At 41.8% G+C, this 16,303-nt stretch overlaps 2 protein-coding genes across 10 annotated transcripts in view; both read left to right on the top strand.

Moving 5' to 3' along the window:
• LOC106582262 (nck-associated protein 1) overlaps positions 1-10,310 on the top strand; it is an 89,993-nt gene extending 79,683 nt beyond the window's left edge. For 8 of the 9 annotated variants that reach the window (XM_014165160.3, XM_082967134.1, XM_014165159.3 and 5 more), the window contains 4 exons: positions 2,254-2,370; positions 2,659-2,768; positions 6,083-6,172; positions 7,265-10,310. In XM_014165160.3, coding sequence (XP_014020635.1) covers positions 2,254-2,370; positions 2,659-2,768; positions 6,083-6,172; positions 7,265-7,381 — 434 coding nt within the window. In that variant the 3' untranslated portion in view covers positions 7,382-10,310. The remainder of the gene's footprint in view (positions 1-2,253; positions 2,371-2,658; positions 2,769-6,082; positions 6,173-7,264) is intronic. The other variant, XM_082967129.1, reaches the window with a different exon arrangement.
• A 1,607-nt stretch (positions 10,311-11,917) lies between these two features.
• On the top strand, positions 11,918-14,597 carry LOC106582261 (secreted frizzled-related protein 3). The gene is made up of 6 exons (XM_014165152.3): positions 11,918-12,616; positions 12,788-12,826; positions 12,972-13,031; positions 13,323-13,388; positions 13,733-13,937; positions 14,234-14,597. Exons 1-6 carry the CDS (start codon positions 12,157-12,159, stop codon positions 14,355-14,357), a joined length of 954 nt encoding a protein of 317 aa, XP_014020627.1. The 5' UTR covers positions 11,918-12,156; the 3' UTR covers positions 14,358-14,597.
• Positions 14,598-16,303: the final 1,706 nt, after the last annotated feature.

The following is a 16,303-nucleotide window of genomic DNA, read 5'->3' as shown; positions in this document are numbered from 1 at the left end:
CACTGGTATTAGTTTCATGTCATGCAGCCATATCCACAAAGTGCTGTCCATTCCATGTGTGCGTTCCTTCCATTTTTCCACATTTTGTTACGTTACAGCCTTATTCTAAAATGTATTAAATAAAAAAATGTCCTCATCAATCTACACACAATACCCCATAATGACAGGTTTTTAGAAATGTTTGCAAAATTATATATCTACAACTTGATTGGAGTCCACCTGTGATAAATTCAATTGATTGGACATGATTTGGAAAGGCACACACCTGTCTATATAAGGTCCCACAGTTGACAGTGCATGTCAGAGCAAAAACCAAGACATTAGGTTGAAGGAATTGTCCGTAAAGCTCCGAGACAGGATTGTGTCAAGGCACAGATCTGGGGAAGGGTACCAAAAAATGTCTGCAGCATTGAAAGGTCCCCAAGGATACAGGGGCCTCCATCAATCTCAAATGGAAGACGTTTGGGACCACCACGACTCTTCCTAGAGCTAGCCGACCGGCCAAACTGAGCAATCGGTGGAGAAGGGCCTTGGTCAGGGACGTGACCAATAACCCGATGGTCACTCTGACAGAGCTCCAGAGTTCCTCTGTGGAGATGGGAGAACCTTCCAGAAGGACAACCATCGCTGCCGCATTCCACCAATCAGGCCTTTATGGTAGAGTGGCCAGACGGAAGCCACTCCTCAGTAAAAGGCACATGACAGCCCGCTTTGAGTTTGCCAAAAGGCACCTAAAGGACTCTCAGACCATGAGAAACAAGATTCTCTGGTCTGATGAAACCAAGATTGAGCTCTTTGTCCTGAATGCCAAGTGTCACGTCTGGAGAAAACCTGGCACCATCCCTACGGTGAAGCATGGTGGTGGCAGCATCATGCTGTGGGGATGTTTTTCAGTGGCAGGGACTGGGAGACTAGTCAGGATCGAGGGAAAGATGAACGGAGCAAAGTACAGAGAGATCCTTGATGAAAACCTGCACCGGAGCGCTCAGGCCTTCAGACTGGGGCAAAGTTTCACCTTCCAACAGGACAATGACCCTAAGCACACAGCCAAGACAACGCAGGAGTGGCTTCGGGACAAGTCTCTGAATGTCCTTGAGTGGCCCACCCAGCCTGGAATCGAACCCAATCAAACATCTCTGAAGTGACCTGAAAATAGCTGTGCAGCAACGCTCCCCATCCAACCTGACAGAGCTTGAGAAGATCTGCAGAGAAGAATGGGAGAAACTCTCCAAATACAGGTGTGCCAAGCTTGTAGCGTCATACCCAAGAAGACGTGAGGCTTTAATAGCTGCCAAAGGTGCTTCAACAAAGTACAAAGTAAACGGTCAGAATACTTATGTAAATGTGATATTTCAGTTTAGTTTAGTTTTTTATTACAAAAATATCTAAACCTGTTTTTACTTTGTCATTATGGGGTATTGTTTGTAGATTGAGGGGAAAATAACTATTTAATCGATTTTAGAATTAGGCTGTAACTTAACAAAATGTGGAAAAAGTCAAGGGGTCTTAATACTTTCCGAATGCACTCTATGTCCCAAATGTTACCCTATTCCCAGAGATTCCTCTGTTTGCATCCCAAATGGCACCCTATCCCCTGTATAGGTGTCTGGTCAAAAGTAGTGCACTATATAGGGAATAGGGTGCCATTTGGGACGAAGCCACTGACTCTCCTCAAGTTCCCAGCCTCTCTCTGTTGCTCTAAGGAAAATACTCAATAACATTGCTTTAACTCTGTCAGAGCCATTAAGAGCCCTCCAGGCCTTTTGGCCAGCGAAGACATTTCTATTATGCCCCTGCTGTTCTTATACAAACCTCTGTTTAATATCAAAATAGTTATCAACCCTCAACTTCATCTCCTAGGATGCAAATAGCACTCTTTTCACTATGTAGTGCACTACTTTTGACCAGGGCCCATAGGGAGACCCATAAGGGTCTGGTCAAAAGTAGTGCAATATAGAGAATAGGGTGCCATTTGGGAGGCACTCCTACCCCATGTTGGGTCCACATAGTTGAATCATCTCCCAGTGTTGTCCTGTTAATATAAATTACAGTAAATTACGGAGCCTTATTGCAGTTTGTCTTGGCTAGAGGGTCTTCGTGTTCAGATAATATCCAAATTGGATCCCCCCGATTTCCCCCAAACTGCTATATTCTGAATATTTTTTTCTCTCTATGTCATGATGCCAAGATAAAGGCGTGCTGTTAAGCTGTCATGGTGATGCTTTAACAGACATTTCCTTTCTTTGGTAACAGAGAACATCAGTCCTGAGGAGGAGTACAAGATAGCGTGCCTGCTGATGGTCTTTGTGGCGGTCTCTATGCCCACCTTGGCAAGCAACGTCATGTCCCAGTATAGCCCTGCTATTGAAGGTACCTGTTTTTAGATACACGAAGTAAATGTTCTATGTACATTTTATGTCTATTTGTTGTTATACTTATTGATATGGTTCCTTCATAATAGTCCTTGTTAAGTGCTGTGACATACAGTAATAAGATGTCTTAAGGACCTTTTATGTTCATTTGTTGTTACATGTATATGGATTGATGTGGTTTAGTCTCAAGTTAACATTGTAGAAAGATATAGTAGATAGTTTTACCCGCAGTGTTTAAAGACATATTTGAGACACTAATATCTACTTGTCTGTCATCCTTTCACAGGTCACTGCAACAACATCCACTGTCTGGCTAAAGCTATAAACCAGATCGCTGCAGCTTTATTCACCATCCACAAGGGCAGCATCGAGGACCGCCTCAAAGAGTTCCTCGCAGTACGTTTTGTAGTGATAGTCCATTTGGTTTATACCACACATTTCTCTCCACCCTTTCTTATTATTTATTATAAGCAGCTCTCTTCTTTCATCTGTTTTCTATTTCATCTCTCTGGTGGGTTTTCCAAAATGCTAGCGAGTGTATGCTAAATGGCACACTTCCCTATACAGTGCACTTCTTTTCGGACCTGGAATAGGGTGCTATTTGGGACAGAGCCAAGGCCGTGTAAGAATGTATTACACACAGCGTGGGAGGAGGCAGGATATTTATTTTATTTCATTTTTTATTTTCATGACCGGGATTGATAAACATTAATGTTCCATAAACCTTCTGTGATTCGAAATAATTTTTTATTTTAATATCTGAAATGAATTTTCCTGGATGCCGGGGCTTTTTCTGCGTCGCTGAGGAGGAGGGTACAGCATACCATTTTTTACATTTTACATTTTAGTCATTTAGCAGACGCTCTTATCCAGAGCGACTTACAGTAGTGAATGCATACATTTCATACATTTTTTTTTTTTTCTGTGCTGGCCCCCCGTGGGAATCGAACCCACAACCCTGGTGTTGCAAACACCATGCTCTACCAACTGAGCTACAGGGAAGGCTGTACCACCAACCTTGTTTTCCCCTCTGTGTTTCCATTGGAATTATTCCTCATAAAATGTTGTCTCTTACTTTGTATTGCGCTCCAATATTGTATTACTACAACAGTGTTAAAATACTTAATGCTGTTTCCAGTCTGATACCATGTGAGATGCAGCCCAAGCCCCATCCTCTTTGAAACCCTGCAGTGTTTAGTTAAAATCCAAGAGGCAAGGTTACAGTGGTAGACTTTAAATGTCTGGTAACATTGTGCTTTAAATGTCTAGTAACATTGTGAAACTGATAGAAGAGACAAAAGTGCTTCTATACATTTGGGACCGGTTTCCCCAGACAGATAAATCTTACAGGACAAAAAGTTTGAGTTTGCTGTTTAGTTCAGAAATAGGATTAATCTGTGTCTGGGAAACCGGCTCTCGGTGTGAGAGTTGTTCTTAAAGTTTTCTCCGGTGCAGCTTGGTGACTTGTAGAAACATTGTGAAAAGACACCATTCTTTCAGTGTTAAAGTTTACATTTGACATTTGAGTCATTTAGAAGACAATCTTATCCAGAGTGACTTACAGGAGCAATTAGGGTTAACCTGTTGAGGACAGACGTTCCGCTAGCGGAACCCCTAGCCAACAGCCAATGGCATCGCACGGCGGGAAATACAAAACCAACTAAAATACCACAATTCAATTTTCTCAAACAATCAACTATGTTACACCATTTTAAAGATAAGATTTTCGTTAATCTAACCACATTGTCCGATTTCAAAAAGGCTTTACAGCGAAAGCAAAACATTAGATTATGTTAGGAGAGTACATAGACACAAATAATCACACAGCCATTTTCCAAGCAAGCATATATGTCACATAAACCCAAACCACAGCTAAATGCAGCAATAACCTTTGATCTTCATCAGATGACACTCCTAGGACATTATGTTATACAATACATGCATGTTTTGTTCAATCAAGTTCATATTTATATCAAAAAACAGCTTTTTACATTAGCATGTAATGTTCAGAACTAGCATACCCATCGAAAACTTCCGGTGAATTTACTACATTACTCATGATAAACGTTGACAAAATACATAACAATTATTTTAAGAATTATCGATACAGAACTCCTTTATGCAATCGCTATGTCCGATTTTAAAATAGCTTTTCGGCGAAAGCACATTTTGCAATTTTCTGAGTACATAGCTCGGCCATCACGGCTAGCTATTTTGACATCCGCCAACTTCGGGGTCACCTAAACTCAGAATTACTATTAGAAAAATTGGATTACCTTTGCTGTTCTTTGTCAGAATGCACTCCCAGGACTTCTACTTCAACAACAAATGTTGTTTTGGTTCCAAATAATCCATAGTTATATCCAAATACCTCCGTTTTGTTCGTGCATTCAGGTCACTATCCGAAGGGTAACGCGCGAGCGCATTTCGTGACAAAACAATTCAAAATATTCCATTACCGTACTTAGAAGCATGTCAAACGCTGTTTAAAATCAATTTTTATGCTATTTTTCTCGTAAAATAACGATAATATTCCAACCGGGCAACGTTGTATTCATTCAAAGGCTGAAAGAAAAAAATGGAGAAGTCTCGTGAATGCGCATCTCCAGTCTCACTGTCCCCAGGCTGACCACTTACAAACTCTGCTACTGTACTTTGCCCAGAGACAGCAGACACCCCATTCCACTTTCTGGCAGCTTTAGAGAGCCAATGGAAGCCTTAGAAAGTGTCACGTTACAGCAGAGATGCTGTAATGTCGATAGAGATGCAACAGAAGAACAACAAATTGTCAGACAGGGCACTCCTGTATGGAATCTTCTCAGGTTTTGGCCTGCCATATGAATTATGTTATACTCACAGACACCATTCAAACAGTTTTAGAAACTTTAGAGTGTTTTCTATCCAAATCTACTAATTATATGCATATTGTGGCAAACCTCTTCAAAGTTAGGAGCGTTTGTCACAAATTAAGTGGGAAACTGTCACCAAAGTCAGCCCAGAATGAAAGTTCATTTCGAACACGACAGTACCTGTGTGTTCGTTTCGCTGTCCTGGTCCACCCAGGCCGCAGGTAAGGTCAAGGATAGCAGGGTTCGGTACACAAATCTGGTTCTCGGTAGGTCCAGGTCTAAACGCCAACAGGTAAGTCCAAAACAGTCCAGCTCGTACACGGTAAATCCAGCCAATGTAGATTCTCTTTCTCTATGGTTCATAGAAACCTTCCAGCCCTCTCACTCCCTCTTCTTGGTTTTTCATGACCTTTTATCTGTGGGTCGGCTCCACCTTCTGAGGGTTCCCCTTGCTTCTGGGAATTGTAGTTTTGGCAGTCGGCCATTTTGTGATCTGTAGTTCTGATCGGGGTGGCCATTTTAGTGATCGGGCAGAGCCCGTTTATTAGTTCTGCCCTCACATATCTGCCATTTATCACTCGACCCCCTTCTTTGCCACAATATTCTAGTTTCTGGGCAGGAGTAGTAACCAGATTAAATTGGGTACGTTTTTTATCCGGCCGTGAAAATACTGCCCCCTATCCCAAAGAAGTTAAGTGCCTTGCTCAAGGGAACATCGACATTTTGGTTACTGGCACAACACTCTTAACCGCTAGGCTATCTGCCACCCCATTTTGAAGTTGTTCTTAAAGCTTCTAGTTCTTTACCATTCTTCCACACAGTCAGTTGAAACTGATTTAAACTGTTCTCTCTCCCGTGCAGCTTGCCTCCTCCAGTTTGCTGAAGATCGGCCAGGAGACTGACAAAACCACAACAAGGAACAGAGAATCTGTCTACTTGCTCCTGGATATGGTGAGTCACATACTGTATGGATGAGTCCCAAATGGCATCCTATTCCCTATATAGTGCACTACTATATAGGGCCCTATAGGCCATGGTCAAAAGTAGTGCAGTATATAGGGAATAGGGTGCCATTTGGGATGCAGATTAGTGTTCTATTTTTACCCTTTATTTACCTGGAAGTCCCATTTAGGTCAGAAGAAATGTTTCCCAAGGGAGACCTGGGAAATTAATTTAGGAGAGAGTCCTATACTAAAAATGTATGATACTATATCAAAACGAATGACTAAGAGATGCAGTTTCATAAAGTTAGGCTTACTAAATAAGGATTACAATAGTCCAAGTAGATTGGATTTTTTTTTTACTTTGAACTTGACATGAATTATGACTAAGCTAGCCATCATCTAACACATTGTCACATCATCTAATTATCATCTAGCCATCATCTAACTAACACATGTAATATAGCAGTTGGTTCCAAGGTCAACATTTTCACTAGCATTGGCCAGCCCAAAGTAGAAAGAAAAGGAAGAGAATCGCATAACCTCTTTGTACTGGAAAATGAACAGAGCACTATTTTCTTTCTGACTGTATTGAAAATTACATATGCAGTCATGCATACACATGTATGGTCTTTTGATCAGAGAGGCTTACTCATTGGTCTGTGGGATTTGCTTTCCTTTGAAGAATAATCTACAGGAGGGAGGTTGTTGAATAGAAAGACAACTATAATGGCAAGAAGGAAGAATCAGCCACAGTCTTTATCCTGCAGTGGACCTGGCATAAGATAGAACACACAGACGCACGCACACACACACACACACACACCCTTCTGCCTTATCCATGGGGCTACTCTGCCCCGATAACATAGAGAACAAGGCAAGATCACAAAAGTGTGATTAAACTTAATCTGCATCCCAAATGGCACCCTATTCCCTATATAGTCCACTACTTTTGACCAGAGCCGTATGTGGGCCCTGGTCAAAAGTTGTGCACTTATATAGGGAATAGGGTGACATTTGGGATGCAACCTATGTGTAACTTTGTTCTCACAGTGTTTATTTTGGGTTGTATCCTTATCCATCCATGTGTTTTCTCTACCAGATTGTGCAGGAGTCCCCATTCCTGACCATGGACCTTCTGGAGTCCTGCTTCCCATATGTGCTGCTCCGTAACGCATACCACGCCGTCTACAAGCAGAGTGTGCCTTCCTCCACCTGAGAGCCCTGAGAGGAGGTGAAAAGAGGCTAGAGAGGAGAGGGAGAGGAGGAGGAGGGAGGAGGAGGAGAGACTAGAGAGGAGGAGAGACTAGAGAGGAGGAGAGACTAGAGAGGAGGAGAGACTAGAGAGGAGGAGAGACTAGAGAGGAGGAGAGACTAGAGAGGAGGAGAGACTAGAGAGGAGGAGAGCTAGAGAGGAGGAGGAGGAGAGGCTAGAGAGGAGAGGAGGGCTAGAGAGGAGGAGGAGGAGAGGCTAGCTAGAGAGGAGAGCTAGAGAGGAGGAGGAGAGGCTAGCGAGAGAGGAGGAGGAGAGGCTAGCGAGAGAGGAGGAGGAGAGGCTAGCGAGAGAGGAGGATGAGAGGCTAGCGAGAGAGGAGGAGGAGAGGCTAGCGAGGGAGGGGAGGGAGAGAGGCAGGGAGGGAGAGAGGCAGGGAGGCTAGCGAGAGAGAGAGAGAGAGAGGCAGGGAGCCTAGCGGGAGAGAGGCAGGGAGCCTAGCGGGAGAGAGGCAGGGAGCCTAGCGGGAGAGAGGCAGGGAGCCTAGCGGGAGAGAGGCAGGGAGCCTAGCGGGAGAGAGGCAGGGAGGCTAGCGAGAGAAAGGGAGAGAGAGGCAGGGAGGCTAGCGAGAGAAGGGAGAGAGAGGCAGGGAGGCTAGCGAGAGAGAGAGGGAGGCTAGCGAGAGAGCAGAGAGGGCGAGAGAGGCAGGGAGGCGAGAGAGGGAGAGAGAGGCAGGGAGGCGAGAGAGGGAGAGAGGCAGGGAGGCGAGAGAGGCAGGGAGGCTAGCGAGGGAGAGGGGCAGGGAGGCTAGCGAGGGAGAGGGGCAGGGAGGCTAGCAGAGAGAGAGGCAGGGAGGCAGAGAGGGAGAGAGGCAGGGAGGCTAGCGAGGGAGAGGGGCAGGGAGGCTAGCGAGGGAGAGGGGCAGGGAGGCTAGCGAGGGAGAGGCAGGGAGGCTAGCAGAGAGAGAGAGGCAGGCGGGGAGGCTCCCTGCCTAGCGAGAGAAAGAGGTTTTGTCTGGAGCCTTAACTTGCAGAGAGTGAAGAAGACAACACCAGGGGCTGTATGTATCAAGCTTCTCAGAGTAGGAGTGCTAATTTGAGATCAGTTTTGCCTTTTAGATCACAATTAATAAGATTTAATATTTTATTTGGATCCCACTGCTAATCTCTTCCTGGAGTCCAAACAGGAAACAAAACAACAAATAGAATACATAAAATACATAATATACATAATACACTACTTAATACAATGCATAATACACTACATAATACACTACATAATACACTACATAATACACTACAGAATACACTACAGAATACAATGCAGAATACAATACTTAATACAATACGTAATACAATACTTAATACACTACAGAATACACTACAGAATACACTACATAATACAATACTTAATACAATGCAGAATACACTACATAATACAATGCAGAATATAATGCAAAATGTATAAAAATGTCTGTCTCTTTACAGTCCCCGTCGTGCCGTAAGGTGTTCTTTTATCCATTTTTTAAATCTGGTATTATTGCTAGTTTGAGTTACCCGGGGTGGTAGAGAGTTCCATGTAGTCATGGCTCTATTTAATACTGTGTGTTTCCCAGCCTCTGTTCTGGACCTGGGGACTGTGAAGAGACCTCTGGCTGCATGTCTTGTGTTGTACCAATGAGTGTCCGAACTATGTGCCAACTGCTTGACCAAACAGTTTGATACCTTTAACCAATCAACACCTGGCAAAAAAAAGACTTTGAGCCAAGAGAGATTGACATGCATACCACTGACATCTGCCCTCTGTGTACATTTTCAGTGCAATATGTGCTGCTCTGTTCTGGATCAACTGCAATTGTCCTATGTCCTGCTTTGCCGCACTGACACACACTGGGCAGTTGTCCAGGCGCGACAAAACTAGGGCCTGTAGGACCTGTCTGGTTGATTTCGATGTCAAGAAAGCAGAGCAACTTCTTATCATGAACAGAACTCTTCCCATTTTAGCAACCATTTAGTCTATATGTTTTGACCATGACAGCTTGCTAGCTAGGGTTACACCCAGCAGTTACGTGGACAGGGGACCTGATCCTAGATCAGAACTCCTACTCTGAGAGGCTTGATACATGCAGGCAGCCCCAGAGCCCTATACTGAGAATAGAAATATATGGCTCTGGACAACTTGAGAGTCTGATATGATGATGTGACCATTGTGGGTGTGCTGTGTTTCATCTTCAGTCTTAAAGAAAACAAAAATGATATTATTGGTTTTGTGGGATCAAGGTTTTTTCTTTTCACCCAGTTTTATGAATGAATAATTTGTTTACTTAAATGAATCTGATGTAAGCTTTGTTGACAATGATCAGTGGTACACTACTACTTCATTTCATTTTTGAATACTGGCTTAGTCTTTCAGTTTCTAAATATTGAATGGGTTAAATGTAACACTAAAATTGCTATTAAGGGTAAAGTGCAGCATTGCAATGTGCAAAACCAATTGCAGATTTTTGGGGAAATGATGATCCACAGTTATTCCATTCACCATCATCATCTGTTGATTATTACAGTATGTGTATCTGTGAATTTGTGTTAATTACATTCTTGTGTTCTTTTGAGATATTTGCCAAATTGTTGAGAAACCATAGCATTTTATATTATTTGGAGCTAAGCTAAAATGTTGGTATTAAACTTAAATATTATGAAAAGTGGTAACAGATGGTTGATATTTGTATAAAGCATAGAATAATTTTTTAACTAAATGCCTCATTGGCATAACCACTCCATTGTACCTGTCTGTACGGTATATAATAAACATTCTTTCATATTTATTGAATGTTAATAAATAGCTCTCCTTTTACCACTTTTATATGTTTTCAATGTTTCAATGAACAGTGTATCCTCCATAACGTGACAAATAAATCTTAGTCTATATCCACTTACTGGCCTAATGTGGGATTATTCTTGTTTTCAGCACACAAAATGCTATACATAGACAGACATACAGTACTACGATTAGCCTAATCATTTTAACTTGAGTTTGCATTTGAGACATTCGTTTAGATAAATGTCCACAAAAGTTCAAGCTGTCACACTTGGCAGCTAATTGTCAAGCTCCCATCTGATCTGATTGTGTTATTGAGTTGGCTTGTCAGTGTATTCTGAAACAAAGGTTGTCTAGAACTAGAAGGTCTAGAAGGTCTTTCCTAGAACAGTTCTAGTCACTTGTTTCGTGCTTCTTTTTTTTGCTGTCAAAATATTAGTGGGGAAGTGTTCCTTTGCCCTGAGGGTCCCGGCCAGCAGCCCTCACATTGACGTTCCCCTGGTCATAATGTTAAACACCCCCTCAGTCACGTGATCACACACACACACGATTAGTAGTTTCTGTGTTCAAGTTTGACTGGAGGAAGAAATGTGAACATTCTAATTATGGCTGAGAGGTAATCAGACGACCCTTTGATCTACAAATCTTAAATCCTAAATCTGCTCTCTTTTCCACTGGTACAGTATTTGTGAGAAACTACATGAAAAAGGCTCTTTATGAAGCTTTCATAACAGTAATTTGCTCCACATTATTTGGCCTAATTTTACATGGATCCAGAAAACTCTGAAATGGTAATTAATGAAATAGTGAACTCTGAAATGGTAATTAATGAAATAGTGAACTCTGAAATGGTAATTAATGAAATGGTGAACTCTGAAATGGTAATTAATGAAATAGTGAACTCTGAAATGGTAATTAATTAAATACTAAGCACTGAAATGGTAATTAATGAAATAGTGAACTCTGAAATGGTAATTAAATAGTGAACACTGAAATGGTGAATACTGTATCTTAATTATAATTAACTATTTGACCCTATATGACCTCTTGGTCACATAAACGATCCCTTTAAAATCCTCCATGCTGTTCATTGTATATTATTTAAACACTGTTTGCATAAAGGATGCTATTTAACACATTCTTAATCTTGTCAACAGCCAATGAGCCTATTAACATTCATCAAAGACAATTGTGTTGTGTTTACACTAATAATTAGGCTTGATTAAAGTTTCTTGTGTACTTAGCACTGTCCTCATGTCTTTAGATTTGTGACTTTATAATGGTGACTTTATAAGGGTTTCATGACTTTACTTTTAATCCAAATAGAAATGAATAGGCCTAGCTAATGAAATGAGTTAGGCTATATAGCCTATTCCATAACGACCAAGCATTTCAAAGAAGGCTGTGGGACAAGCTATCCAGCCCTGCTTGGTATTGGCTTGAAGCAGGAGAGGAGGAGTGTCCTGGGTCAGACTGAGGCATGATGATGATGCGGAGGGGTAAAAAAGCTGGTCCGGCACTGTGCGGTCACTGTGATTCCAGCGAGCAATCACTGCAGCGCAAACTGGTCTGGGGAGGAAGGGATAGAGAGAGCGGAGCCACCACCCCAGCCCACTTCCACCCGCAATATGATCACACACGCGCGGATGGAATAAGGAACAAAAGAACAGTGGGAAAACTAAAGGAATCTCCACGTTATCTCCCGCTAGGGATTCGAATAGGCTTTGTTGTTTTGGTTTTACGCACGAAAGATGACTTTCGTTCCTCGTTCCTTCTACGTGACGTTAAGTTTGGACACGTCCAGGTAGACAGACAACTTTCGACAGCGACTTTAGGGCTATAGATTTTAGGATTGCATTGAAGTTTATCCATGCCGACTTCATAACCAGGCATTGCATTTAGATTTCTTTTTTTTCTTTTTTTAATTTTGTTATCCTAAACCACCTGTCTGAATTTTACTGAGGATGATCATGTTTTCACACGAGTTCTTCGTCTCCTTCCTCGCGATTACCTGTCTGTTTGGGATACCCAGAGCGTCCGCAGCGGCATGCGAGCCCATCCGGATCCCACTGTGCAAGTCCATGCCCTGGAACATGACGAAAATGCCCAACCACCTCCACCACAGCACCCAGGCGAACGCAGTCCTGGCCATTGAGCAGTTTGAAGGGCTTCTTGGCACTCAGTGCAGTCCAGATTTATTGTTCTTCCTGTGCGCCATGTACGCTCCAATATGCACTATTGACTTCCAACACGACCCTATCAAGCCCTGCAAGTCGGTGTGTGAACGGGCGAAGTGCGGCTGTGAACCGGTGATGAAGCGCTATAATCACACCTGGCCAGAGAGCTTGGCCTGCGAGGATCTGCCAGTCTATGACCGGGGAGTCTGTATCTCGCCAGAGGCCATTGTCAAAGCAGAAGGACCAGGTAGGATAAGGGTGATTATGATGATTCCATGGTGTATTTCTGAAATAGATATTGTGAATAAATATACCTCACATAATATAAAAAGAGAGAGATCAAAGGGGAAATATGATGTAGATGTACAATTCTCTACATCAGCCACTTGTAAGTACATATTATTCCTCTCTTCCTCAGACAACCCCTATTATCAAGACCCCTCAAAATGCTCACCTGGTAAGATGCATGTGACCCTTGAATATGTTCCCAATATAAAGTGAATTAAACCACAGTTGTCTATTTTATTAGAGGCTACTTGTGAAGTTGATAGATTGTACTGTTCTTCAGTGAAAATGTTCTCATCATAGTTATTTTTATTCAGAATCAACTCCTGACTTTCCAAGTGATTCTCACAATGTCAACTGTAAAGGAGCCAACAATGGTAAATAATATTCACATTTTCTTTGCTTTATCTAAACATTTTATACTTTTGAATGGAGCTGTTTTTGTCCTAACATACTGAAAATGTAACCTAATGTGCTTAGAAATGTATGTCTACAATATTTCTGGCTATTGAATTTAGTGCTGAAGAATCTTTTCTGTACAGTATTATGTTAGAATATGATATAGATTTTGATGTCATGTGTTTTTCATTACATTCATTTCAAGAATGTAATATTGCTGTTCAAAAACCAGATGTTCTACAATTAATCACATCCTTTTATTGTTTCAGATCGATGCAAGTGCAAGTCGGTAAGACTGGGTCTGAAGACCTACCTAAAGAGTAATTACAACTATGGTGGGTTATTTTCTGTATGATTTTTTTGCCAATTATTTTTGCAGTTCCGGAGTGAGAGAAGATTCCAGAATGAGAGAGATATAGTTAGCTGATTATTACAATGCATGATATTACCATTGTCCAAAAACTCTGGATGTTATTCCAGACACAGATTAAACCTAGTCCTGGAGTAAAAAGCACTCTGAATGGAATCTCCATCAAAAGCGCTTTTTAGTCCTGGACTAGGCTTCATTCATGTCCAGGAAAACGGCACTGAATGTTCAGTCAAACAAATTGGCTTTCAAATGTAAAGGATCCTAAAATAATCAAATGAACTAAAATCATGTTTAATCTTTTCCTCCCAGTGATTCGTGCGAGGGTGAAGGAGATTAGAAGCAGAAATCATGATCTGAGTGCCATCGTGGAGGTCAAAGACATCCTGAAGTCTTCCTTAGTGAACATCCCTCGTGATACAGTCACACTGTACTACAACTCTGGCTGTCCCTGTCCTCCTCTCACTGCCAACGACGAGTACATCATTATGGGTTACGAGAACGAGGAGAGATCCAGGTACGTCTTTAGCCAGTCGTATTACTGTATCTCTATTAGCAACAATCATTCATGGAATAATTTATATATTATTGTGTACATCAGCGGAGCTGTCAATTCCAAATTTCATAATTGAAAGCACTGGAGGAGAATAGGAATTGGAATGGAACTTTCAGTTTACTTACTGAATTGAAATGGAATTGACTCCAACCCTGTTGTACATTTTTAAGGAAGGCAGTAGGACCTACTGTAGCCTACTTCCAGCTTTATGTAATTCATACCACATTGTAACTCATATGCCACCTACCTGTCTGTAGGCTTCTGCTCATCGAAGGCTCCATTGCACAGAAGTGGAAGGACCGTATGGGGAGGAAGGTGAGGCGTTGGGACCAGAGCCGGGGGAACCCAGGGAGAAGCAATATGCGGAGGAGCCGCCACTGATCGACCAAGACGCGTCCCTGTGCAGTGATGATCGGGTTGCAAACTTCCACCAACTTTCCCAAAATTCCAAGTTTTCTGGAATCAGGAGGGAATAAGCAAGAAATCTGTAATCCTCCAACTGGGAATTCTGGGAATTTGGGGAAAGTTACCAGAATGTTGCAACCCTAAATGATGACATATGGGACAACATGTGGAGATAGAAAGAAAAGTGTTTGCAGACAGAAAACTGAAATTGCACTATTGCACGTTTTATTTTTCAAAACTGTTGTAGCTGAATGTAGATTCTTTTTTAGTTGTTGCTTTTTTTGTATTATATTTGTTTATAATTCTTTTTTTTTGTTGGTGTGTTTTCATAATTCTTTTTGCACAAACAAAATGTTCATTTAACAGTGCTGAGTGTGTGTACAGTTGGACGAGACTTGCGAGGGACTTTACTGGAAGAGTGACAGGGACTGCATCCTACATGGCACCCTATTAACTAGATAGGGAACTTTGGACTTGGCACAGGCTCTGGTCAAAGTAGTAAACTATATAGGAAGTAGGGTGTCATTTAGGATGCACAAAGGTCTTAGCACAGCATTATGTTAGAAGCACTCTAAAGAAAAATGATGGATATTTATCTAGCAGCTAGAGACTGCACATGGGATGAAGTGGATGTCTTTAAGATACCAAAGTGCTTTTATGATGGGGTGCTCTGTTATGCTTTATTTCTTTTAAAGGAAACACAATCAAGTTGTAATCTGGCTATTTTCCACTACAAGAGGATTTAACACATTTCAAAGGAGAAAAATAAACAAAGGATGAGGAAGGTGGGAGGGAGGTGGGACATATTGTTTTGTCAGTATGCGAAGAAAAGTCAGAATGATCCAAGAAGACAGAGTATATCATGTCATTGATGACAACACAAAACACGACAACATTGAGCTATTGAAATAATGATTGCATAACATGTAATATGTCTCCCGACTCAGCTCTCTCTCTCTATTTCTCTCTCTCTTTTTCTTTCTTTCTTTCTTTGGAACAAAAAGTTTGAATTGCTTTCTGATGTCTCATGCTTTGGAGCTCTGATGATTTGCTAAGTGTCTTTCTTCCAGTCGTTTTTGGTGCTTTGGGTTTTTCTAAACTGAACTGTAGTTTTATACTTCTCATATACATCACTCTGGTTTGTCTTCGTACACAACATACATACATATATCAATCTATGAAATGCTAACCACCGCTCAATTGTGATTGTAAATCTGATTTGAGTGCTTTATTAAACATTGTCTGGCTGGTGTCATGTCCAACGCATAGTCCATGACTGTCTTGAACATAATGTGATCAGAACATGTTTTTATTCCAAAACAATATTTTCCTCAGCAAACACGTAGTGTACAGTATTACCCGGACCTGTATAGCCTAACCTACTTGAAGAACTCAACCTGTCCACAATTGAAACTAAATTGACCCGACTAAACTACAACATGGGTAGCCATGACTGACTAGCCTACGCACTTCAACATATTGAGAGAAGCTTGTTGAGACGTCTGGACTGTACTGTAAATGAACAGGAGTAAACGGAATGAAGAGGGAAGCTGTATGTATGAGTGGCTACCAGGTTGAGGAAAGTCAGAGAGAGAATTTGGACTGAGGCCAAATCAGCGTACTGCTCGCCTGCTCCCTCCCGGCCTATGAAAGCATTCATGCTCTTAGTCAGAGGGAGTCTGTTTATCATCCAACAGTACACAGTCTCCAAACCAATTGACAGGGAAAGAGTGTCGGCCTCTAATGTGAAATAATGCTTGTTTTGACATACGGTGGTTTGCTCGCTGTGAACAGACAAAGCTTGGCCTTGTGCAGTGACAGACAGAAGCAGTAAAACAGATTCTCCTTACACTAAGAGGTCTACCAGTGTTACATGAACCATACAAAGTTTATTAGTTTGTCAAGCAACCTAATTCACCACT

The sequence above is a fragment of the Salmo salar genome, chromosome 21 (assembly GCF_965601325.2).
Source record: "Salmo salar chromosome 21, fSalSal1, whole genome shotgun sequence".
Classification (NCBI taxonomy): domain Eukaryota; kingdom Metazoa; phylum Chordata; class Actinopteri; order Salmoniformes; family Salmonidae; genus Salmo; species Salmo salar.
The sequence above is the reverse complement of the archived record's forward strand: the minus strand, read 5'-3'. Positions and strand labels throughout refer to the sequence as shown.